Source organism: Dipodomys spectabilis, unplaced genomic scaffold, assembly GCF_019054845.1.
Source record: "Dipodomys spectabilis isolate Male_0828 unplaced genomic scaffold, ASM1905484v1 ptg000043l, whole genome shotgun sequence".
Classification (NCBI taxonomy): domain Eukaryota; kingdom Metazoa; phylum Chordata; class Mammalia; order Rodentia; family Heteromyidae; genus Dipodomys; species Dipodomys spectabilis.
Window position 1 is genome coordinate 15,916,280 of NW_024870720.1, and position 25,777 is coordinate 15,942,056.

General features: G+C 40.8%; 1 protein-coding gene across 1 annotated transcript; it reads left to right on the top strand.

The window, feature by feature from the left end:
* On the top strand, positions 1-23,798 carry Tmem165 (transmembrane protein 165). Its single transcript, XM_042678301.1, has 6 exons — positions 1-443; positions 10,718-10,943; positions 16,680-16,855; positions 17,431-17,613; positions 21,665-21,770; positions 23,035-23,798. Exons 1-6 carry the CDS (start codon positions 237-239, stop codon positions 23,109-23,111), a joined length of 975 nt encoding a protein of 324 aa, XP_042534235.1. The 5' UTR covers positions 1-236; the 3' UTR covers positions 23,112-23,798.
* Positions 23,799-25,777: the final 1,979 nt, after the last annotated feature.

The window sequence follows — 25,777 nt, forward strand, 5'->3', positions numbered from 1 at the left end:
CGGCGAGGCCGTTGGAGGAGTCGTGTGGCCGCCGCGGAGAGGAGTGTCCCCCTCGCGGCCGGCTGCCGACGAGGGCCTGCCCCGGCCTCGCGCCTCTCTCCCCGGTCTCCCGCATGGTGTGGGCCGCTAGCTGAGCGGCGGCGAGGCGTGACGGACTGGGTGGCTCGGGGGTCGAGGCTTCCAGTCTCCCGCACTTCCTCCTGCAGCGCCGGTGCGCGGCGGGCTCGGCGGGCGGGATGGCGGCCGCGGCCCGGGGGAGCGGTCGAGCCTCGGCGCCTCGGCTGCTTCTGCTCCTGCTGCTTCCGCTGCTGTGGGCCCCGATCGGGGTCCGGGCGGGCCCGGATGAAGACCTCAGCCACCGGAACAAGGAGCCCCCGGCGCCCGCCCAGCAGCTGCAGCCCCAGCCCGCGGCCGGGCAGGGCCCCGAGCCCGCCAGGGCTGAGGTGAGCCGACGGGGATGGGGATGGGGCGGGGGCAGCGGCCGGCGAGGCCTCGGTACCAGCCTCGGGGCGCCGCCCTCCGTCCGGGCGCGGGCAGGGGGGAGGGGCGACGCGGAGAGGGGGAGGGGGCGGGGAGTCGGCCCAGGCTCGCCGGAGGAAGGCGACCGCCTGCGCCCTTTTCCCGGTGAGGCCTGGCCTCGCCCAGCTCCGTATGGGGGAAGGGAGACGCAGAGCCCCGCCGGGAGCCCGGAGCGTCGAGATGCTGCTCCAGGGTCAGCGTCCCAGGGACCAGATGTGCCCCACTGGACATACTCATCCCAAGTAGAAAGTTTCTCCTTCTCTCTTCTTTCTTTCCTTCCTTCCTTCCTTCCTTCCTTCCTTTCTTTCTTTCTTTCTTTCTTTCTTTCTTTCTTTCTTTCTTTCTTTCTCTCTCTCTCTCTCTCTCTCTCTCTCTCTTTCTTTTTCTCTTTCTCTCTCTCTTTCTTGAGCATTGCAGCGTAGAAAGTTCTTTTGTATTCCCTGAGAATGATCTCGTCGGCCCCTGCTTTGTGGAAACAGCCTACCTCCCTCCCCCTTCCCCCGAATGCTCATCCAGACTCAGCCCGGCACACCCTGTGGTTTTTTTGCCAAGTACAATGCATATGGATTGTTCACTGCGATTCTCACTTTTCTGGAAAACGTGCTTTGGCTTGCACAAAGTGGCCTTTGGAAGGCAGAGGAATAATCAGTATGACAGTGTCGATGCCAAAACTGCATTTATAAGTATACCTAAGTCCTGTATTTCGTTTGTCCTTCTCTCAGAAGATTTTTTTTTTTAAACTTCTTAGTCGTTGTTAATAGGCACACTCACTTGGCAGTTCTGAAATCCCTCCCCCCCCCCCATCTTGGATTCTCTTCATTTCCAATTCTGACTCCCAGATTTCTGAACTTCTTTCCTCTCTTTCATGTGCTCTCTTGTTGGTCTCCCAAACAAAAGACTTGTATGAAGCTCCTAGCTTGAGCCCCACGAGTCAGAACTCTTCTCATCTTCAAGAACAGTGTATGCCTGCTTTGTGGGAGCCTTTCCTAAAATTCCTTGTTAAAAGGGACTTCTTTTTCTGACAAAAGTGTCTTTTCCTTTATTCAGACTATTGGAAATGGTTACTTTGGCTTTCCAGTTGCTTCATGTTTTCCTTTTTCCCTGTAGTACCAGAAGATGGAGTGTTCCAAGAGACTGGTTTCACACAGGGAGAATTTTCTAAGTATCAGAGCTGTCCAGAATGTAGTAACAGATCTTGAGAAATAATGAAATTCTCCTTAACTGGAAGTACTCCGGAAGAAGTAGAATAACTGGCCACCTATGAGGAGACTTAATTATTGTGAAGTTAAGATTCTGTGAGCTGATTTCATCCTCACAGCAGTTAAGCAAGTAGAGCAGGTGCCGTTTCCTGTTCATGAAAAAAAAATCTTCATTTGCAAAGTGATGACTAGAGTCCAGATTTCTGAGTTATTATCCTTCTTAGTATTCATTATATCATACCAGAACTCTTTTTTACTGTGAATAACTTATTATTGATGGATTTTAATGGTTGAGGTTACTGATGCTTTTCTCTTGGTTACATTTAGACCTGCTGCTTTGGGTTCTTAGGATTTGTGTACCTGTTTTGTCTTCTCCTGTCGCTTTTTTAGTGTCTTAAGAGCACGGGCATATCTTTTTCAGCTTTCTCTTTTTCTTGAAAACCTTGCATTGGTATTTATTAAATTTCTTAAATTTGTTAAATTTCTATGAATGAAATAAAGTATCCAAGTTTCTGTTGTTGATTAAATTTCTCTTTGGAACGATTGGCTGTAAAATGAACTCAGAGCAAAAACTATAATAGTTTTTTTGCAAAAGTGTCTTTTCTCCTCTTTTTTTTCTCTCCCTTCCTTCCATCCTTTTGTCTTTGCTTGCTTATGTTGCTTAAAGATCCACTAGATTAAATTAGGAAAAACTAGACTTTTATCATGTCTGCCTGAAATGTGATTCTACCCACTAGTGGGTAATGTTTAGTAATTTTAGTTTGAATCTATTAGATAGTTGTTGTAAAATTGACTCATGGTAAGTTGAAAAACACAGTGGCAGAAGGCATTTAAACAAGGGTTTACAAATGTCCTGTGTTAACAGAAGTCAGAGGCTTATGAGATGGGTGGTCATGTTCCAGGGGGAGATGCTCTAGGCTCCTGCTGTGAGGGAAATGGGGAGATAAGGCTCCTAGTCCTTTACCTCTGCCTACCCAGCCTCTCCCAGTCACAGGTCAGGAGTGATGCTGCTATTCAGATGGCCACGTTTGGCACTTCTGCTGGTCTGTCCTTGCTTCACACATCCACTTCAGAAACTGAACTGAAATGCTGACTCATGAACTTTATTCTTAGTGTTTATCATTTAGCCTGCTGCCATTTAACTCAGTGTCAGAAGTTTATTTTAAAGCAGTAATATGTGGGGTTAGATAACTGTAATAATAGGATTTATGAATGTGTAACTTCCTAAGGGTTTCAATGAAGCTTTAGTCTTAGTGTGAGTTTTTAAGATAGAAGTAGTGACAGAACTATTAATAGTGCCTATGGTTACTGTGTTCTTAGGAAGCTGGGAAAAAAATCTAGCCATGCAAAATAAAGGTCATGGTAGAAACAAATCATTTCTATAGTATTATCACATTTATATAGTATTAAGGATCCATGTCTTTCAAACTAGAGATGCAGAACAGAATAATCTGGTTTTAATTACATTTTAGCCTAACTATATGGCTCATTTTTTAAAACTTTAATTGCAGATGTTGAAGGATTTTTTTCTTTCACGTTTTTCAAACTGCAATATATGTTATTTGCAGTGATATAAGATGATCAAAGGATACAGTTTGATAGCCATCTATGGAAGGGTTCAGCATTGTTGAATATTTCAAGTTTCTTGCCTGATGTGCTTTGCTTCCCAGGGGCTGGGAAGGTGGCTCAGTGGTAGAGTGCTTGCCTCGCATGCATGAGGCCCTGAGTTCGATTCCTCAGTACCACATCAGCAGAAAAGGCTGGAAGTGGCACTGTGGCTCAAGTGGTAGAATGCTAGCCTTGAGCTGAAGAGCTGAGGGACAGTGCCCAGGCCCAGAGTTCAAGTCCCACAACCAACAACAACAAAAAATTATTCCATATATTAATTGTACAAAGTATTCCATATATTAATTGTACAAAGGGAGGTACATTGTGACATTTCCATATATACAAACAATGTATCCCATCAACCTTACTGCCTTGATCAGTCTCCATACTTCCTCTTTCCCTTGGTTGAATGTTTTTTTGGTGCTGATTGGCATTTGGGTAGAAGATTATGAACATGAATCTGTATCATGATGGGCACTTTAAAGTGAAGTGGCCAAATATCCAAACGGGGCATCTACATACATTTAACATTCTTTCCCTTTCTTTAGTTAGGTTAAAGAGAAGTTTATAATATTAGCTGTTTGGAAGTTTAAGTTAACTCTGAACTGATAGTCATGAATAACCTGAATTTACAAACTCATGAGAAAAGTATTATTGATCACTTGGATCCTTTCTATGGAGTTTATGTTTCTGATGACCTTACTTTAGTTTGTTTGTTTTTTTTTTTTGGTCTGGTTGTGGGCCTGAACTCTGGGCCTGGACGCTGTCCTTCAGTTCATGGCTAGTGCTCTACCACTTGAGCCACAGCGCCACTTCTGGCTTTTTTTTCTGCTTATGTGGTGCTGAGGAATTGAACCCAGGGTCTCATGCATGCAAGGCAAGCGCTCTACCACTGAGCCACCTTCCCAACCCACTTTAGTTTTGTAGGTTTATTTCCCCCTCCTTTTTCCTTCTTTTGGCATAGAATGTATGTAGAAAACAAATTCCTTTAGTTGGGGAAGATCAGTTAGATTTAATAAAAGCAATTTACAGTGTATTTCGAAATATTCAGGAACTCCAAAGAACTATTCTGCATAGCACTATTGCTAAAGCCACAAAATCCTATTACCTGATCCAATATAGGTTCTTGTTTTCCTATTTTTTACCTGTTTCTTGACCTTTCTTTTACTTATTAACTGTGTGAAGACCTTGCACAGAATCTTTTAAGCATTATTTCATTTTTTTTTTTTTTTGCATTATTTCATTTTTATTGGGTCACTGTCCTCTTCTATTCAGCTCAACCTCCTGATTCTGAGATCTCCTAATGACCTCTTCTGAATGAAATTATAGTTATGGTACTCAATTTGTAAAAGGTGTCATTATTGGATATAATAAGAATTAATAGGATAATCCTCTACCAAGATATAACAAATTTGTAGTAAAATGTTATATGGTTACTTTTTATGCAGCTTTGAAACGATGTCCTTTTTTATGGCATTGGGTTTGTCCTTGTGGCCTCAGGCTTGCCCAGCTTGCTTCTTTGCTCACTTGACCCTGCATGGCTTGAGCACCTCCACCAGGTGATTGATTTGCTGATTCATTTGGAGACCAGTCTTGAACATTTTTCTCCCTTGACTGACTTTGAACCATAAGCTTCCAGATTCTCCACCTCATAGGCATACGCCACTAGTGCCCAGCTTGAACCTGATCTTTTATCCATAGTCATTGTTTAAAGTTATATGTATATATATATATTTTAATTTTTTTTATTGTGAAAATACTGTACAGAGGAGTTACAATTACATGGGCAAGATAATGAGTACATTTCTTATCAAGCATTGTAGCCCCTTTGTTTCCCCTTCCCAGTTATATGTATATTTTTGTGTACACTTTTTGTAATTTCTGAAAAAGGTTTCTTCTGACTTCCTATCAGTAATGTAGGAGAGAAGCTAGTCCTGAGCTCGCCCTGATTTTCCTGATTCCTTTATCTTTAAATACTACTTCTCATTTGGTTTTTGCTTTTATGCAGGGACATCAGTCTTGATAGCAAGCTGTAGATTTTGTTTCAAAGCAAGCATCTTCTGTAGTTCCAGCATATGTAGTTGGAGATTGCTTAGCATTTCTGTTGATGCAGTCATTTGTGCTCACTGAACTCTGGAGAAGAATTGCTTTTCTTTCTGTTATTTTCTCTTGAGGATCATGTAAGTACAAAAGAATACTTTTTAAATGAGGATACTTTGTATATATAGTTTTTTACTTTGGAATTAAAGCTGATTTTCAGAAGAGTTTTACCTTTTTTTAAAAAAAATTTGTTTTTAAGTTTCAGGTTGCTGATCCTGTTTTCAAGACGCAGTTCTGCTGGGTGCAGGGGGCTCAATGCCTGTAATCCTAGCTATTCAGGAGGCTGAGATCTGAGGATCACAGTTCAAAGCCAGCCCGGGCAGGAGAGACCGTGAGACTCTTATCTCCAATAAACCAGCAGAAAACCGGAAGTGGCACTGTGGCTCCAGTGGTAGCGCGCTCGCCTTGAGCTGAAGAGCTGAGGGAAAGCGCCCAAGCCCAGAGTTCAAGCCCCATGACCGACAAAAAAAAAAGGAAGAAAGAAAGAAAAGATGCAGTTCCTGTTTCAGGCATTAACCTACTGAGGCAGTGGTGTTTATATGAGGAGAGCCCCTAGTATTTTGTTACTTCCTGTGATGTAACACTGGAGAAACACAATTGGAATTGCATTCTGCACCTGACCTTTCTCCTTTATGAGTCTCAATATTTGCTGCTATGCTCATACTTTCTGCCTTCTTGTTTTCAACAAAGCTACCATCTTTCCATATCTTCTGATTCCATATTCTGTTCCTCTGGTACTTTCTCCTTTTTAGTGTTTGCTTCCTATCTGCTTACACATGTTCACAGATTTCTCCTGTTTGGAGAAAGGGGGAAAAAAGCTATTCATTTCACCCTATTTTGGTTCCCACTTAAAAAAAATATAAAGCATGCAATGGTTGTATGTAGGTGGTTTTATTATGACATAACCACATGTTTACAATGTGTCCTGGTTAGCCTTACCCCAGTATCACTCTCCCTCATTTCCCTCATCCTTCTTAAAACATTTTAACAGGTTTCCTCATTCTGTTTTCAGAATGGTTAACTGGAACAGAGCCACTGTCATTTAAGTTATCTACAATTACTCTGAAGTTTTAGGTAGAGTTAAATAATTACTATAGAAACTGGTTGATGAGGCCATTAAATATTATTTTTTTGAACTCAGGCCTGGGTGTGTCTCTGAGCTCTTGCTCAAGGCTAACATTGTACCACTTTGAGCGATAGCTCCACTATCCATTTTTTGGGTGGCTAATTGGAGATGAGAGTCACACAGGGACTTTTCTGCCCAGGCTGGCTTCATACTGTGACCCTCAGATCTCAGTCTTTTGATTACAGCCTCACATTAGAGGCATGAGACACCAGTGCCCAGCACTAATTTTTTTTTTCTTTAGTTTATTGACACCAATTCTGGTTGTTCTGGTTTCTTCCCTGTAAACTGTTATTTTTACTCTTTGTTGAGATTTGATGAGCATTTATAATCATGTGCATACTATTTCAGTTTGCTTTTCTGTTTCCCTTACTCCTAAAGAATATATATATGTAAATATATATATTCTATAGTCTGTCTAGATTGCATACATACATATTATTCTCTATAGATTGCATACATAAAACATTTCAGCTCAAATATTGTAATGATTTTTCATGTTAGTATGTCTAGGACATTTGTAGACTTTTAACCCTGCAGTTTAAATGGTAATGGATTTACCATCTAACAGTTCCCTATTGGTTGTCTCATTTTACTGCAAATGATAGCATTACATTTATATGTGTTTCACATACGAAATGCAACTCTGGAATATTTCTTTCTTGGACTTTGTTTCTGCCATGACTCTTTGCCCACAGTACTCACACAATTGTATTTGGGGGAGCGGGGAACAGGATCATTAAAAGGGGTAGTTACTAGGATAGGCCTTGTTCAAGTGGTTCTCCTTGAGTTCAGTCTGGAGGAATCCAGATGAACCAGGGGAAAATGAGGTAGGAAGAGAAGGAAGCCCAAAACTATAGACATGAGCTTTGTGTAATGAGCAGATACAAGTTTGACAACAGTATGTAGACAAGGCATGTTCACATGCTTCATTAAAGTCAGGTGTGATGGTAGCACATGCCACCAGGACTCAGGAGGATCACAAGTTTGAGGCCAGTCTGGACTACATAACGACCATATAGAAGAGAGGGGTAGGGAGAAACCCCCCAAATTTATTAGTTATGTTAGAAAATACTGTGATTGAGTGTATTGGGTTGATTTTTTTTTTAACCCAATTTAAACTTACTTTTGCTTCATAAAACAGTAATTAACTACCAGCAAATGTGAAGTTGCCTTACATGGCTGTTTTTTGGTGGTTTGCATTTTCTGTTAAAACAGTGCTGCTGTAGCTTGCCCAGGAGGGAGTAGTAGGTTTGTTTTTGGAATTAATGTGTGCTTTGGGAAGTATGGGATAGTTTCCAGAATTAAGTGTTGAATTTTATGTTGAAGTATAAAATGATACTGCTTCTTAAACAGTTAAGTGATATGAAGTAATTAGTTTCAGGGAGATTAATAAGTTGGTCTTATGTGGTGCTATAAGAACATATGTGCTAGGATGTCCTAAGGACTTTATTCATTCAACCCTCAAAACAGTCATGTGAGGTGTAGTACTTTACAGATGAACTTTGAGTCACACAGAACATTTTCTTACCTTACAGGCCCAAGGTCATACAGTCATTGGTAATGCTTTGATATGAACCCAGACAATTTTAATTCAAGACCCTGTGAAATTAATTCCTACCTCACTAGGGAGGGGATTAGACAAGGAAATGCCCCGTGCCCAGTGACCCTGTTAATTGGATTTTAAAAACATCTGCCTTAATACTTGTTACTCAAAATGCAGAGATCTGAGAATCTAGGTTTGGAGCTGGCGCAGGTGGGAAAGTCCTCAAGACTCTACCTCCAATTAATCAACAACAGACCTGAACTAAAGGTGGCTCAAGAATTATTTTTTTTTGGTTGGTCATGGGGCTTGAACTTAAGAAATCCTTTTTTTTTTTTGGGTCCGGTCGTGGGGCCTGAACTCTGGGCCTGGGTGCTGTCCCTCAGCTCTTCAGCTCAAGGCTAGCGCTCTACCACTTGAGCCACAGCGCCACTTCCGGCTTTTTTCTTTTTGCTTATGTGGTGCTGAGGAATCGAACCCAGGGCCTCAGGCATGCAAGGCAAGCGCTCTACCACTGAGCCACCTTCCCAGCCCAAACTTAAGAAATTCTAAGCTTGATTCATGCCTGTAATCCTAGCTACTCAGAAGGCTGAGATCCAAGGATCAAGGTTCAAAGCCATTTGGGGCAGAAAGTTCATGAGACATTTACCTGCAATTAACCATCAGAAAACCAGAAGTGATGCTGGGGCTCAAAGTGCTAAAGTGCTAGCAGTGACTGAAAATGGCCAGAACAGCACTGAGTTCAAGCCACTGTTATTTACTTAAAAGTCTAATGCTTAAATGTTTTTGTTCTATACTTTGGTTATTTTAAAGTCCAGTAATATGTGTAACAGGTTTTTATATTGTATAAAGCATGTTCTCAGGATTTTATTTTTTGTCTCTTAGCTTTCCAAAGATGGACAAAGTTAAAAATTAAAGAGAAAGGGGTGACATTGATCAACATGCATTGTATCTACAAACTCACAGGTTGAAACCTCTATACAACTACTTACAAACAAAAGCAAACTGAAGGATAATTTGTTAGGCTTGGAAGAGACCTTTGAAAGTGATTCATCCTGGGGCTGGGAAGGTGGCTCAGTGGTAGAGCGCTTGCCTTGCATGCCTGAGGCCCTGGGTTCGATTCTTCAGCACCACATAAGCAGAAAGAAAAAAGGCTGGAAGTGGTGCTGTGGCTCAAGTGGTAGAGCGCTAGCCTTGAGCTGAAGGAGGGACAGCGCCCAGGCCCCGAGTTCAGGCCTCACGACCAGACAGCCCCCTCCCAAAAATGAAAGTGATTGATCTTGCCTAGGGTTTTTTCTTGGGTTAATAGGATAATTCTTGGTGTCTGGGACTGTCCCATGCATGGGAGGGTGCTTAGTAGCATCTTGGCCTCTACCCATTAGATGTCAGTAGTTCCCCTTCAATTGTAGTAATGAAAAATGTCACCCAATGTCACCTTGTACCACCTTTGAGACATAGTCACCCTTTTCAAGAAAGTCACCCTATTCAAGAATAGTGTGCTGTCTAGTTTCTTTCTTTGGAACTAAGTTGTTGAGCAGTGAGCTAACCACCTTCTCTTACAGCTCATTCTAGCTTCAGGGGACTTGAGATAGGAATCTTTTTTTTCCATATTAAGTAACCTAAAGCCTGTCAACACCTTTTTAACTCTCTCTCAGGACCCAGTGGATAGAGTGAGATACATACTTTCTCAGTTTACTGGAACACAGTAGTTCTCTCCCTTCTTCTGACTGGTCTCTCATGATTGCCTTAGAACTCAAGCTAGCAAACATTTTTAGTAATGAGCCCAGACAATAACTAGATTTTGTAGACATGCCTATGCAGCATACATAGGATCTTCCTTGTATAATCTTCCTCACCTGATTTCCTCCCTCTGTTTTTATAATCTGCAAAAATGTAAACAACATTCTCAGCTCAAGACAGGCTGGGTTTGGCCTCATGGATGGTTTGCTGAACCCAGGCTTTAGCATTGTTTTCTGTGGCAGAGGATCTGCAGTGTCTTCTTACAGTCTGGGGCCCCGAGCTGTCTGGAACTTAGAAGGCTGAGCGGCAAGCACCACACTGCTTACTGACGCCGAGAGTTGTCACATGTCTATCTTGGACTCAGCTTTGTCTTTTTTTATTAGTCCACATTACTTTCTAGGGTATTTTTAGACTTCATTTTAGGGCCATCTATATACCTTGCTGTTTTAAACTTCCTCTTAGCTACAGGCAACTCTTGTTCTAGCCTTTGAGAGCTTTCTGGATCTTACTTTGTCCTTTACAATGTCAGTGAAATGTCTCTTACGTTACTTGTATGTTTGATAAACATAGCTGGATCTTCCACACAGAACACTAGGAAAAGGTTGAGAGATAAGGACTAAATCTTAGATGAGACATTTAAAAAATAAGAGGATTTTAGTGTATGAGCATAGCTAATTTATATTCTAAATTGTTTTGAAGAATTCTGTGTAAATCTGAATTTTAGCACCTATTTTCAAAGGTGACTGTCATTACTCATGGTTTTTAAAATAAGATAGAAAATACATGTAAAGGCTGCAATAAAATAAACTGAGTAATTCACATGTAGAATACAGTAATTTTAAATAATCATTTTTTTCAGAAAGTAAATTTATTTTTAAATTTCAGAAAGGATTTACACCAGCAGCCCCAGTTCATACAAATAAAGAAGATCCAGCAGCCCAAACCAATCTGGGCTTTATCCACGCATTTGTCGCTGCCATATCAGTAATCATCGTGTCTGAGCTGGGTGACAAGACATTCTTCATAGCTGCCATCATGGCCATGCGCTATAACCGCTTGACTGTTATGGCTGGAGCCATGCTTGCCTTGGCGCTGATGACCTGCTTATCAGGTGAGTGTGCTTTGCCTCTGGTGATTTTGCTCAATTACCAGAAAAGGCCTGGTATAGAACATTTGAGTTATTGAATCATTTGACTAGTTACCATGGGATTTGATTTATGTTCCAGAATCTATTAAACAGCGAAGGGAACATAAATTCTTGAAGCGGTCTTTTACCTTTTTTGGGGGGGTGTGAGGCATGAACTTGGGACCTAACGTACTATAATCGCAGCTACTCAGGAGGCTGAGATCTGAGGATTATGGTTCGAAGCCAGCCCAGGCAGGAAAGTCCGTGAGACTATCTCCAATTAACCGTCAGAAAACTGGAAATGTCACTCAAAGTGGTAGAGCACTAGCCTTGAGCTGAAGAGCTCAAGGACAGCACCCAGGCTCTAAGTTCAAGCCCCATGACTGACTTAAAAAAAAAAAGCAAAACGTAATTTTCTCTTCAGAAGTAAATGTTAGAGAAGTAGGAGAGAACTTTACACAGTGGTTATCACTTATTTGGAATGAGTTTGCAGTGTGTCAGAGAAGGTATTGCTGAAACTTCTGGCTTGAGAAGACATGGAAAACCGTTGTGTTTATATGCCTCTTCTCTGCTCTGAAGCCTGGCTGGCTCCTCAGTTCTCCATACCTTCTCTCTCCCTCTAGCTGTGGGGCTCTGACAGCTATCACTTGGAGGGTTTTCTTGTTTTTTTGTGCCAGTGCTGGGGCTTGAATTCAGGTTCTATATGCTGCCCCTGAGTTATTTTGCTCAAGGCTATTGCTCTACCACTTGAACTACAGCTCTACTTCCATCTTTTTGGTGGTTTATTGGAGATAATAGTCTTAATTGATTTTTCTGCTAGGGATGACTTCAAAACATGATCTTTGAAAAAAAAAAACATGATCTTCGGATCTTAGCTTCCTGAGAAGCAATAATTATAGGTGTGAGCCAGTGGTGCCTGGCTTTAAAACCTTTCTCTTTTTTTTTTCTTTCTTTTTCCTTTTCTTTTTCTTTTTTGGCAGACATAGTGCTTGAAATCAGGACTTGGGCACTATCCCTGAGCTCTTTTGCCCAAGGCTAGTGTTCTACCACTTTGAGCTACAGCTCTACTTCTGGTTTTCTGGTGGTTAATTGGAGATAAGAGTCTTATAAACTTCCCTGCCCTGGCTGGCTTAGAACTCTGATCTTTAGATCTCAGCCTCAAGTAGCTAGGATTACAGATGTGTGCCACCGTTACCCGGCTTGGTAGCTTTTAAAATTACAGCCAACTTAATCACTAACACATTAACTTTCCTAAGCTCCATATTTCACAGACTTCTTGAGATCTACTTATACCCTTCACAACCAATTCTGGGCAGAGTATTTTTGTCCTACTGTTTTACCAGTCAGGAACAATCCTTTAAGATAAAGTGTACTTTATAAAATACTTTTTTTGCGGGGGGAGGAGGGTTGGTCATGGGGCCTGAACTCTGGGCCTGGGCGCTGTCCCTCAGCTCTTCAGCTCAAGGCTAGCTCTACCACTTGAGCCACAGCGCCACTTCCAGCTTTTTTTTCTTTTTGCTTATGTGGTGCTGAGGAATCGAACCCAGGGCTTCATGCATGCAAGGCAAGCACTCTACCACTGAGCCACCTTCCCAGCCCCCAAATACTTTTTCACTCTAAACCATTTCTTTTTTTCTCTAACTTTCTTCTTCAGAAACTTTCTTCCTGTATCTTTGTTACTTGCTGATTTCTGTCTCTTTCTAGAGTGCCTTTTAGTGTGATAGGAAAGTTAGGAAAGGAATATACTTTCAATAGACAGAAAACAGGTCATCTCTAGGTGAAGAATAGCAATGATTTTTACCACCACACAGTTTTAAGTATGTTAAGTCCTTCTCCAGAACCCTCTGGGTTGACTCACTGTCCCAACAGGGAGTAACTTGATTATATTTGACTTCTGGGGCATGGTTCACTGGCCTAGCTAAGTAAGTTAAAAATCCATTGTTTCACATCTATTTGTTGACCTACCATAGGTTGATATGAAGTCTCCCATTAATCCTTAGGTGGACATAGTACTCAAGAAATGCATTTTGTACATTCCATAATCTTAGTGCCATCTAGCTTGGTTGTAAAGTTTAATTACACATTTTCTCTAGGAGACCTTCCCATCTTCCATTTTAAGATCCCTTTGCTCATAGCTAGCTGCTACCTAGTAGTATTCCCCACTCAGGCACTCAAGTTTCTAAAATATTCTAGGGAATCTACAATGTTCTAATGGCTGGTAAGTTGAAGTCAGTCTTTGGCTACTACTTCCTGGAATATAGGCCTAGGTCTGAAGTCCTTACTTTTGTTAACTGTAGATACAGAGAGCTTGAGAGGTGTATAGAGCAACAGAATTCTTTTCCCTCCACAGATGATCATAATTAGGTAACAGTACTAAAACACTATTGGTTTTTTATGTTCAAAACCATGTGAATCTAGAGGATTTTGCAGGTAGAAGACTCCCTGTGTAGTCATGTGTTACGTTGGTCTGGACTCAACTATACTGGCTAAGTTGTCTGGAACATGTGTGGTAGTTAGGATATCAAGGATATCCTGTTTTGAAGTATATGCCTTTAATCATTTTTACCTTTGAGTTAACTCTTAAGTTGTGTCAGCTTTATTTAGTTTTATAGTCTGGAAACAAACTTGGCTAAAACATTAACTGTAAAGGCCAGCGAAGAGGAGGAACACCTGGCTTCTCTTGGAGCTATCAAACAGTGGTTGAAAGGAAGGCAAGGATACAAGTTCCTGTCCAGGTAGAAGGTGGACAAGCATGGTATCAGGTACATCAAGTAACCATGCTTATGAACTTTTTTTCCCCTCGACTTCTCAGCTTTACTGAGTGTGTGTGTGGTAGTACTGGGACTTGAACTCTGGCTTGGGCTCTGTCCCTGAGCTCTTTTTGCTCAAGGCTAGCACTCTACCACTTGAGCCATAGCTCCACTTTCAGCATGTTTTGGTTCATTGAAGGTAACAACCTCATGGAGTTTTCCTGCCGCCTGCTTGGGCTAGCTTCAAACTGTAATCCTTAGATTTCTGATGTTAGCCTCCTGAGAGTAGCCAGGATTACAGGCGTGAGCCACTGGCACCTGGTGGCTTTACTTACTTTTTTTTTTTTTGTCAGTGGTGGACCTGAACTCTGGGCCTAGGCACTGTTACTCAGCTCTTAAACTCAAGGCTAGCACTCTACCACTTGAGCCACAGCACCACTTCTGGCTTTTTCTGCTATGTGGTGCTGAGGAATCAAACCCAGGGCTTCATATATACAAAGCAAGCACTCTACCACTGAGCCACCTTTACAGCCCCCTGTAGTTACTTTTGAAGGGGCAGGTACAAATGACTTCATTTGAAAGTCCCCTTCTCCTTTATACAGTCTTCCTTTATACTTAATACCCCAGCCCTTGGGAAGATACTTTTAGACAATACAAATACCTTTTCTTGAGGGGAGGGTTTGAACTCAGGGCTTGGCACCCTTGCTTGGCTTTTTTCTGAGGGCTGGTTCTCTACCACTTGAGCCCACTTTCTGTCGGTTTTTGCTGGTTAATTGGAGATAGTCTCATGATCTGAAAGCCTCAGATCTCAGCCTTCTGAGTAGTTAGGATTACAGGTGTGGACCACCTGTAATCTGTATTGGCTCAGATAACCTATTCCCCATAAATCTAGCATAATTTTTGTATGATCAAAACCTTCCAGGTATCCAGAGCTTCCTGTTTGTCACCCATCTTTCTCCCACATCCTGCCTGTTTCCTGCTCCCCAGACCTATTTCACATTTGCTGCTTCCTTTATCACATAGGTTCCTTGAATATTCTTGCTGTATTTGTCTCCTGCTCCCTTTTTCATTCATAAACCTTCCCACTTACCCCGGCCTTCCCATCTTGATTCAATTTCCTAATATTCATTCAGTTAAACTGTTTAAAAGATTTATACTATGGAGATCCATTCACATTTATTTATAACCCCTGTACAACACTTTGAAATTCAGAAAAAATAGAATTGCAGTTGAAAGAAAGAAAACCTTTTCTTGATGATTGCAAAATGATGACTTTCTAATTCATGTCTGTATGCAGAGATGAGCTCTGGCATTGCCCTGTAATAAGAGAACTTCCCCTCTTTTTTCTTGTCTATTTACTGTCAGTATAGACTACTTCCTTCTTCAACAGTTTATAGTTAGTAAGCTGTTTTGGGAGCCTTTTCAGGCTGCTTTGCCTCCTCTGTCCTTGTAGCATCATCTGGTTCTGTTCTTTTTAGTAGAGCAAGAGACCATAGGCTCATCCTTTGTCTAATGTGCCCCATTGTGGGATTGGTCATTTCCGTGGAGCTCTTTAGGGGAGTATGGTATTAGAACCCATGATCTGAATCTTTATTTCTTGACCTTGTAGTGGTTGGACTTAGAAAATATATGCCTAAAGTGAGTGAGTGTGTGTATGCATGCATATTAGAGATTTTTTTTCCAGTTTTATAAAATAGACTTTAAATAGCTTAAAAGGGCAGAGTTTGAATCATGTTACATGAGAATCTTGTCATGATTCTTCATGGTTGAAGTTTATATTGAAAGGATTTGTGATGAAGAAATGTTACCTATGTACCTATGTATTGTTGCTTCTGTGTTATAAAATCTTGGTAATCTTTGGAGGGCATCTGAGCCAGCCTCCCTCAACTACTGTATCTTGTACAACACAGAGGTTGAACGTATCTGGAGAGAAGTTCAGTATCTTAATTACGGAAGGCTCTTGTGAGTATATGCAATATGGAAATTAGTGTGAAGGTTCCTTAAAGAAACTGTCGTACCATTCTTGGGCCTATGCCCAGTCAAAACACAGCAAAGAGGACCTGCATGTCATGTTTATTACTGCTTTGTTCACAGCAGCCAAATGATGGAGTCAGCTGCGTGATTAAAAACTAACAAATGGATAAAGAAAATGATGGTACATGTGTATCAATGGAATATTCAGCTATAAAGAAAAATGAAATTATCACTTGCAGGAAAGTATATGGAACTGGGGATCATGCTGAGTGAGCTCATTTGCAGACTTGGAAGACACACACTTGGCATATGTCTTTTTAACAGAACTTGATTATAACTGTGGGACTATTTGATGAGGGGACAAGGTAGGGAGAGGAAGAGGGAAAGAGTAATGGAGGGTAAATACATTGTACAGAGGGGTTACAATTTACATGGGCAAGGTAATGAGTACGTTTCTTAACAAGCATTGTTTTCCTCCTCCTTTGTTTTCCCCCTACCATCACTTCCCGTCTTCCCCCCACCTCCCAGCCTTGCTGTTTAACAATAGGGGGCAGCAGATGTAGAAAGCAGTAATAAACTTACCCTGCATATATTTTAGTCAGAGGGAGTAGTTTGAGCTGTAGGTGAGAGTGGTGACGTATGCAAGTGTGAAGATAAAACAGAAATCTGTTCAGGTTGTTTTAATGGGGAGGGAGGATGGAGGGTGAGTTTGATTGGAGTACATTGTATGCACATATGGAAATGACCTAATGAACTTTTCCAGGTACAATTAATGCATTGCTAATAAAAATCTTAAAAAAAGTTCTTGTGGAAGGTGTGTCATCTTCAAGAAGGCTTGTCTACTTCTTAGTGGACAATTATTTCCAGTTATTACATAGATTCTAACATGAACCAGATTTCTTTGACAGTGAATTATAATTTCTTGAAGTAAACCATTTTTTTGGTCTTCTGTGAAACATACCAGTTAACCAGATACACCGCTGGCATTTTTTTGCAGTTTTGTTTGGCTATGCTACCACAGTCATCCCCCGGGTGTATACATACTATGTTTCAACTGCATTATTTGCCATTTTTGGCATTCGAATGCTACGGGAAGGCTTAAAGATGAGTCCAGATGAGGGTCAAGAGGAACTGGAAGAAGTTCAAGCAGAGTTAAAGAAGAAAGATGAAGAAGTAAGTCTATTGAATATCTGGGCCCAAAACACATAATGAGGAGTAAAAACTACCTAAAAGTTTTTCAATGGCCATATAGGCTGTACAAGAGGAGCTAATTTTCATGTGTTTGTGTACGCGTGCACATACACTTGCCAGTATTGAGGCTTGAACCTCAGAGCCTTCATTCAAGGCTAGTGATATACCACTTGAGCCAGGGCTCCACCTAAGTAGCTAGGATTACAGGTCTGAGCCATCAGTGCCCAGCAGAGTCTGTTCCTGTAATCTGGTTGTGATAGACTTAGGTCAGTGTGAATGTGGTAAAGGAAGCAGAGGACAACACTAGACATGGCATTGGCTTCCTTATGTTGATTATAAGCTCCTGAAAAGCAGGGGCCATGTTAAAATTTATGTCACTTCCATAGCATGTAGAGCAGCAAATAAATCACTAAATGTAGTTTTGTTTGGAATGAAGAAACTTGGGGGCAACATTTTTTTTGGAGCATATTCCAAGGTATTTAAACACTTTAAAATAAATGCTTTTATGTCACTTTGATTGTCTTGCTGGCATTAATGTCATTTTTCATTTGTTTTAGTTTCAACGAACCAAACTTTTGAATGGACCAGCAGATGTTGAAACGGGTACAAGCACAACGATACCTCAGAAAAAGTGGTTGCATTTCATTTCACCCATTTTTGTTCAAGCTCTTACACTAACATTCTTAGCAGAATGGGGAGATCGCTCTCAACTCACTACAATTGTTTTGGCAGCTAGAGAGGTGAGTGTTTGAGAGAAGACTGCTTTTGTATTACCATCAAACAATGTTACCTTGCTTGGATAGCCATCGCTCATCTTGCCAACCTCTCAAATTAGCTCCCACTTTGCAGTTCGTGTGTCCAGAGTGAATCGGTCTGTTTTTTGTTTCCCCAGTACTGCTTAAACTCAGCACCTGGGTACTGTCCATTAGGTTTCTCACTCAAGGCTGATACTCTGCCTCTTCAGCCATAGTTCCACTTCTGACTTACGACTTTTTGATGTTTAATTGGAGAAAAGCATCTCAGGGGCTGGGATGTAGCTCACTGGAAAAGTGCTTGTCTAGCAAGTGCATCTTCCTGGGTTGGATCCCCAGAACCAAAAGAGAAAAAAACAGAAAAAAGTATTTCATGGGTTTTCCTGAGTTGGCTTCAAACCTTTATTCTCAGATTTCAGCCTCTTGAGTAGGTAGGATTAAAGGTATGAGCCACTGGTACCCTGCTTTTAAATTTTTGATCCCCTCTTGCTAAGTTCTTTTCTTTTCCTTTTTCTGCTTCACGTGGTATGCTTGTTAGGAATATCAATTGTTAGCTGAGGGTATGATTACATGCCTGTAATCATAGCTCTCAGGAAGTGAAGATATGAGGATGGTAAGTTTGAGGTCAGCTTGGGATACCCTCTCTCAAACAAACAAAAAGAGAATGTATTGGTATGATACTATTAAAGGACGGCTTGACAATTTAGTGTTTATTCCTATACTAAAGAGATAATTGAGTTGCTGTACTTGAGTAGAAATTGTGTAGCTCTTTGAATGCTAACTCTTCAGCAGCATCTTAATGACATAGAGAATTTTTTTTTTTTTGGGTCCGGTTGTGGGGCCTGAACTCCGGGCCCGGGCGGTGTCCCTCAGCTCTTCAGCTCAAGGCTAGCACTTTACCACTTGAGCCACGGCGCCACTTCTGGCTTTTTTTTTTTTTTTTCTGCTTATGTGGTGCTGAGGAATCAATCAAACCCAGGGCCTCATGGATGCAAGGCAAGTGCTCTATCACTGAGCTACCTTCCCAGCCCAGACATGGAGAAATTTTAAAAGGTGGTTTACTTTTAAGATATATAAAGACTGTATAAAACTTAAGGAAAGCAGTTCCAGTTATATAGGAGACATAGGAGGAGGGCTGAAGTCTGAGACCTATCCAGACAGAATTGTGCATCTACATGAAAATAACTGAAACAAAACCAAAAAATAACACGGATGGGGGCATGGCTCAAGTGGTAGAGCACTTGCCAACATGACCCTGAATTCAATCCCTATTGCTCACAAAAGGACATGTATTTTATTTATAAACCTTCATTGTTTTTGAGAGGAATAATAACTGTCTTAATGTAAGTTGTCGGTTACTATTGACACAGGCTTATCAAGATGTACTGAGAGGATTCAAGCTGTAGTACTGTCCATTACTTAACCAGTCATGGTCTTACCTAGTTTTATATCAAGTGGTACTATTTCAGATTAAAAATAGGATTTACGTGGAAATGGCTACACAACAACATACTTACATAGACTCCAGTTAAAGCATTTGAGGCCAGGACTTAGATAATTTGGAATGGTCTTTTTCATTCTATTCCTGTAAAACACATTTTGGTTTAGAATGTCTTCTAATGGCTATGACCTGTCTGTCGGCTTCTGTTGCTTCTCACATTGTCAGACTTTGGACTTGGAGGTGACCAGGAGGTTGTGAGTGCTTGCAGCTGGGTGAGCTCAGGTGCGCCGCATGTAGCCCGCTCTCTTATGTGGCCGTGTCTTGGGAAGCACTTCACTGTGCCTCCTGTATTTTCTCATGTGAAAGTTGAGATGACTGACTGCATGGATTCTGGTGGTCCCTGACACAGCATTCTGCCATCCTTCCCCACTATTGGGAACCACAGTGGTTGTTAAAGAGCTCTCACAGACCAGAAATAGCATCCACTAAAAAAATGTTTGCTTTTTCCTCTGTATAAGCCAGCCATGCATTGCCCTTTATCTCAGCTTTATCTCTGCTTCCAACACAGTGTTCCCAGACTGGATTTCTCTGAATCCTAGTTATTTTGAGTACAAGGCAAAAAAGGGGGCATAGAAAACACCTAAATAATACAACCTTAAAAAAGTCAATGTACAAATTATATACAATATACAAACTGAAAAACATTAGAGGAACTGTCTTATTCAATTTAATGTATTTCAAGTATCATTTTCAAATAGAAGGATGCCACTTTCTGGAGTAGCATTTTGACTTTCTCACATACGATAGATTTGGGGCAGTGTAGTTTTACTCTTCCCATACTTCTCCCAGCTGCCAGTAGATGCTTGAAGCCATTTTCACTTTGTGCACATACACTGCCTACCCCCCACACAGCCTGACTGCACAAGGCAGCACAAGGCCTTTCCAGCTCCCTGCTGTATTCCACATATCCCATCCTGTAGCTGAGATCTTTGCCTTCTCCCAGCCCAAGTTTGTGAGTGCTGTACCGGGCACCCATCTCCATTTTTACTGAGAGCTTTCCCCAGTTCAACTCTCCAGTGCTACTCTTCCTTGCTTCTCGGTCTCAGAGGGCTAGGCTGAGGAGAGTAGGACTAGGCTCAACACTCTTACTTCCAGAGATGTTGGGTGGTGCTTCACATGAACGGATGACAGCCAGTGATGAAATCTGCTGTGGTTCTTACAGGCCAACAGCTTGGCCACCTCTTGAGTCTCCTTTGGATAATTCTCCCTGTCATCCCTTGAATGTTGCTTTCCTTGTGGTTGTATTTTCCATATCCTTTTTCTATTCTCAGTGTTTGTGCTGAGGTCTCTTAGCTTATTGGCCATCTGGTTCCACTGACACCTGAGCTTTACCTTCACTTGCTGTCAGTACTCATAGCCTTCCTTTTGTTTTAATCATAACAATCTTACCATTGCCCATGCAAAGAATTAAAGAGAAACTCGTGTTTCATGCCTGATTTTCTTCATTGGTCACCATTATGTGTCAAATTCATCTGCTTTCCTTTGCCTGTAGTTTGTTACTCCAGTCCAGGCTATCATTTTTTTTTTTTTTTGACCAGGGCTGCCACTCTGCCTCTATCTTACTCCTTCCTATTCCACTGACTTTTTTTTTTTTTTTTTTTTGCAGAGGTGAAGGGAAGGGGGGAGGGAGTCAGTCATGGGGCTTGAACTTTGGGCCTGGGCACTGTTCCTGAGCTCTTCAGCTCAAGGTGAGTGCTCTGCTACTTGAGCCACAGTACCACTTGTGATTTTCTGGTGGTTAATTGGAGATGTCTTGTCGACTTTTCCTGCCTAGGCTGGCTTTGATCCTAGAATCTCAGCTTCCTGAGTAGCTAGGTGGCGTGAGCCACTGGCGCCTGGCTCCACTGGACTTTTAAAGCATAAATGTCTTCTACCATTCCCATGGGAAAAAATAGCCAAGTGTCTTAAGACAAAGCTGAACTCCCAAGTTTATAGTTTGTTTCATGACCTGGCGCCCATCTTTTCCCTCCCAGAGCAGGGATAGGACTCTGGTACTATCACAGGCAAGTGTTTTGCTCCTGCACTCGACTCCACCACCTCCCAGCCCCTTGCTCCTATCTGATAGCTGCCTCTTGTGCCTCACTGGTTATCTAGAAATGCTATTGTTCCCTAGTCTCTTACTGCTGGTCTGTTGCTTTCTCCTTAGAATGTTCCATACCCCAAACAAATAACCTGTGTCTCTTCTGGGCTATCTTCTGTAAAATCTTCAGATTCCCCCCCAATTGAACTACCTTTTTGCATGGCAGCATGTGTTTATGGGATGAATTTGTTTCCAACTAAACTAAAGCATTTAAGGTGCAGAACTTCTGTTCTTAGGGAAGTTGGTCATACTATACCATAAAGGAGGTTTAGTCTGACAGTGTATCACTGGTATATATTCCTTCAGGTAGTTATTAACACCTTTTTTTGCAAAGCTACAATACTCCTGGCATTTTGAGAATTACTTAGGCTTTTTGGTGCTTCATCTGTGGTTTCCTTTGATTAGTTTCCTCTTGGATTTTAAGCTAGTAAAGTAAAGCTACTTACCTTTGCTTCCAGGACCCCTATGGCGTAGCAGTTGGGGGAACAGTAGGACATTGTTTGTGTACGGGTTTGGCAGTAATTGGAGGAAGAATGATAGCACAAAAAATCTCCGTCAGAACTGGTAAGGGTTTTTTGGTTAATTAAAAAGCAGTCTTTTGCTCTAACTTTCTATAGTCACTGGGAGATTAGAAGTAGGATGTTAGTTTAAATTCTTTTAAAGTATACTGTCTAGTCTTTGAAATTACCACCTTAAGTTCCTGCGCATTATCCATTACTGCAGACTGCTGTTCTCATGGTAGCTGTTTTAATTTTTGGCCATGGATGGGGAAGTGTTGAACTCAGGACTTCATGCTTGCTCAGCTGGCATTTTACTTCTCAAGCCAGGCCCAGGTTTTTGCTGGTTATTTTAGGGAGTCTTGTGAACTTGACTGCCTACACTGACGTTGAACCATAATCCTTTGATCTCAGCTTCCTGGTACCTAAAATTACAATTTTGAGACCTAGGTGCCAGACTTATTAGTACATTTATTTATTTATTTATTTATTTTGGGTCCGGTCGTGGGACCTGAACTCTGGGCCTGGGCGCTGTCCCTCATCTCTTCAGCTCAAGGCTAGCGCTCTACCCCTTGAGCCACAGCGCCACTTCCGGCTTTTTTCTTTTTGCTTATGTGGTGCTGAGGAATCGAACCCAGGGCCTTGAGCATGCAAGGCAAGCTCTCTACCACTGAGCCACCTTCCCAGCCCAGTACATTTATTTTTAAGCCAGTAAAACAATTACCACTAGAAATATGAGGAATCCTTAAAAATGTCAGGACTGGGAATCAGCTGGATGTGATACATTAAGGCCAGTTGGGAGACAGAAGAGATTGAGAATTTGTTGTTCTTGCCCTACTTGGTCAAAATGTTCATGAGACCCCATCTGAATAAAAAAGCTGGGCATGCTCCCATCCCAGCTACTAGAGGAAGCATAGAAGGACCAGGACAAAAAGACGTTGAAGTGTGGCTCAAATAGTAGAGCCCCTGCCTAACAAGTTAAATCCCAATACTACTTCTCAACAACCTGGGAATCAGAAGTAGAGACCAGTTATGATTCCATTAAATGAAGTTTAAAGATGAAATGATTACTGTTAGTATTGCTGACCCATGCCCCTTTTTCGTATGTGGGTTTTAAGTTGAGCTGCTGTATAGTTCACTACAGTTGCTAACACTGTTCAATTTAGTAGTTCTGTCTTTAGACAGTGCTACAGAACTGACTCTTAATGAGCCAAGAATGCTAAGTATTTTATTTTTCCAAGGTCACATTATTAGATGGGGAGAACAATTTGACTTCCTCGTATTTTTTTTATATAACATTTTGCTTAAACCATTTTTCTCTTCTCTTGCAGTGACAATCATAGGAGGCATCGTGTTCTTGGCATTTGCATTTTCTGCACTATTTATAAGTCCTGATGCTGGTTTTTAATGAGCTATTTGTCTGGATTTAGCTTGAGATAACTCTTGTCTTTCTGTACATAGTGTAAACTAAAAGTAATGGAAAGTACTGTATTTTCTATCATTGATTTGTGAGTTTGACCCATTTAATGAAAGTATTATGTCCAAAAGAGATAATCATTGATTCTGTTCGTAAAATGGATTTTTAAAAGAAACCTGACTTTGAAGTGTGGATTCTTCTCAAACATAATTATGGTAATAATTAGGTCCCCATTTGTATTTTGGTATCTCCAGAACCATTGTGGGGTCAGCTACTTTTCTTTCAGCCTGACCCCTTTATAAGGAATATAAAATTTCTCCTTAGTCATTGAGGTATTTTAAGATGCTTACCTTGAAACTGTCAAAGATGGAATTAATTTCTATTTTTTAAAACATTTCCCTGAGCCAGTAGGCAGTAGTTTAAATCATAAATCTTTAAGTTTAGAAAGAGAAATACTGTGTTGCTATTATTAATAACATGATGCAATAAGAACTATTTGCTAGGTCCATTTTTCCTTTTTTAAAAATTGGGTAGGACACCCAATATAGAAACAGTCAATATTTGACAATGTGGAATTACCAAATTAAAAGAGAATACTATCAATGTATTCATATTTTTTCTATATTGAATAAACAATGTAACATAGAAACAATGTAAATAAAAATGGTGTTACCAGTACTTGGTTTTCCTTGTGTGTTATGCTGATTATAAGCTTTCTAACTTATTAGTGATTATATACCAATTTTTCAAAGTAGAAGTAAAAAATCTTGATGGCATAACTACAACAAAAGTCTGAGTATTCTAAAACTCAGCTTTGCCTTCATAGATCTGTGAGCAACTAGATAGCAATGCAAGGTTGGGGAGGACCTTATCCAGAGGTGACTGGTACTACAACAGGGAGTCAGAACAGGCAGTTCAGTTTCAGAGCTTATGGCTGTGCAATGTGCTAATAAGGCTGCCTTGTTTTATCATGGCGATTTCAGCGATCACTGCCACCTACAGTATATTGTAACTTTATTCTCCACCCAAGTGGCAATATGAAGGCCAGATCCACAGAAATATCCAGGTGTTCCTGTGTAGAATATAAGAAGAGCTCTAACAATTCTGTTTACTGAGCTACTACAGAGGTTTACAGTAAAATTGGTCATCTGAAGTAACTCTGAAAGAATCCAGCTAATCACCAAGTGTTGTACAAAATAATTGTGGGAAGGACAGCTAACTACTAAAGAAGAGCTTCCTTTGAATGTCCAGTTAGTGTATAGTACATACTAACAAAAAAAAAAATCGGATTTTTGAAACTAAGTTCTCCATCATAAAAAGTGTATTATTACAGGTTTGAAAGATACCCACAAATGAAGACAAAATACTTTAAAAAGTCAGGCAACAATAGCTCATGCCTGTCATTGTAGCTCACAAAGCTGAGATCCGGAGGATTGTAGCTCAAAAACTAGCTTGGGCAAAAAAGTCCTGAGAGGCTATCTCCAAAAGTAACAATGAAAAAGGTCTAGAGGCATGGCTGATGCAGGAGAGCACCAACTGAGCAAGTGAGAAGCCCTGAGAGTTCAATCAAAACCTTGGGAAAAAAAACAAAATGAACGTTCAAGAGGTTGCCTTTTAAGGTTAGACACTTAAAAAGAAGATTATCACTAACAGGATTCCTTGTGGGAAGTAGTAATAGTATCACAGCTTGATAGTATCACGAACTTGATCAAGTAGCCCGATTTCAGCACTGGCTTTAAAGAGCTTTTTGAGGCACCATTAGCAGTCTTTCCATAGAACCTAACTATTTACACAATCTGGCAATTCAGACCTAAGTTATAAGGCAAGAAGTGCTAATGCAGTTAGGTCCCGCTACTGAATAAAAAAGGAAAATGTTAAGAGATTTAAAAATATTTAATAAGTCTACAAATTCAAAATGTGATTCTTACAAGTTCTATGCCACATAAAGCAGATATCACTTCTGGAAAAATGCAGATGATACTGAAAAACAGCACTAGCACTGAGGTATTTTTTTATTTTTTAAGTTGAAGAAAACAAAGTCTGGGTCTATTTTACATTTAAAAAAAAACACCACCAAAAAACAAAAAATCCACAAGTCTCCCCCCCTCCCCCAACCGAAATATTCCACAATGCTACTGCTTGGCTCTTTCGCTATAATTTTAGGTTCTGAACACATTACAAAAGACTATAGGAAAGAACATTATAATAGAACATGTAGATTTTAAGAGCTACGCACATCAAAACTTGGAAAAATGATCATACATGAAGAGGCCTGAGTGGAGGTAGGCTAGTAACACACTTTTACTTTCTTCTCAGTACAGCTTAAAAACAAGCCGTGACCAAATTCTAATACCGAATTAAAATGCCAATATCAAGCTGGTAAGAACCCATATATTTTATACAGTATTGTATTTCCAAATACAGCTCATGAATCAGAGAACCTAATATAGCACCGATGAATCATCATTATTCCTCATCCTTATAATGCAATTTAGGGTTTTGGCAGAAGACAATACCTGAAAAATGCCTATTTTCATGTTTGCAAATTAGTTTGGATTTCATTTAAATATTCACGTTATGGAAAGATCAGTAGCCATTTCTAGCGCCATCCATTTGGAAGAATGATGGGGATATATCTACTTTGTATTAAAAACCCC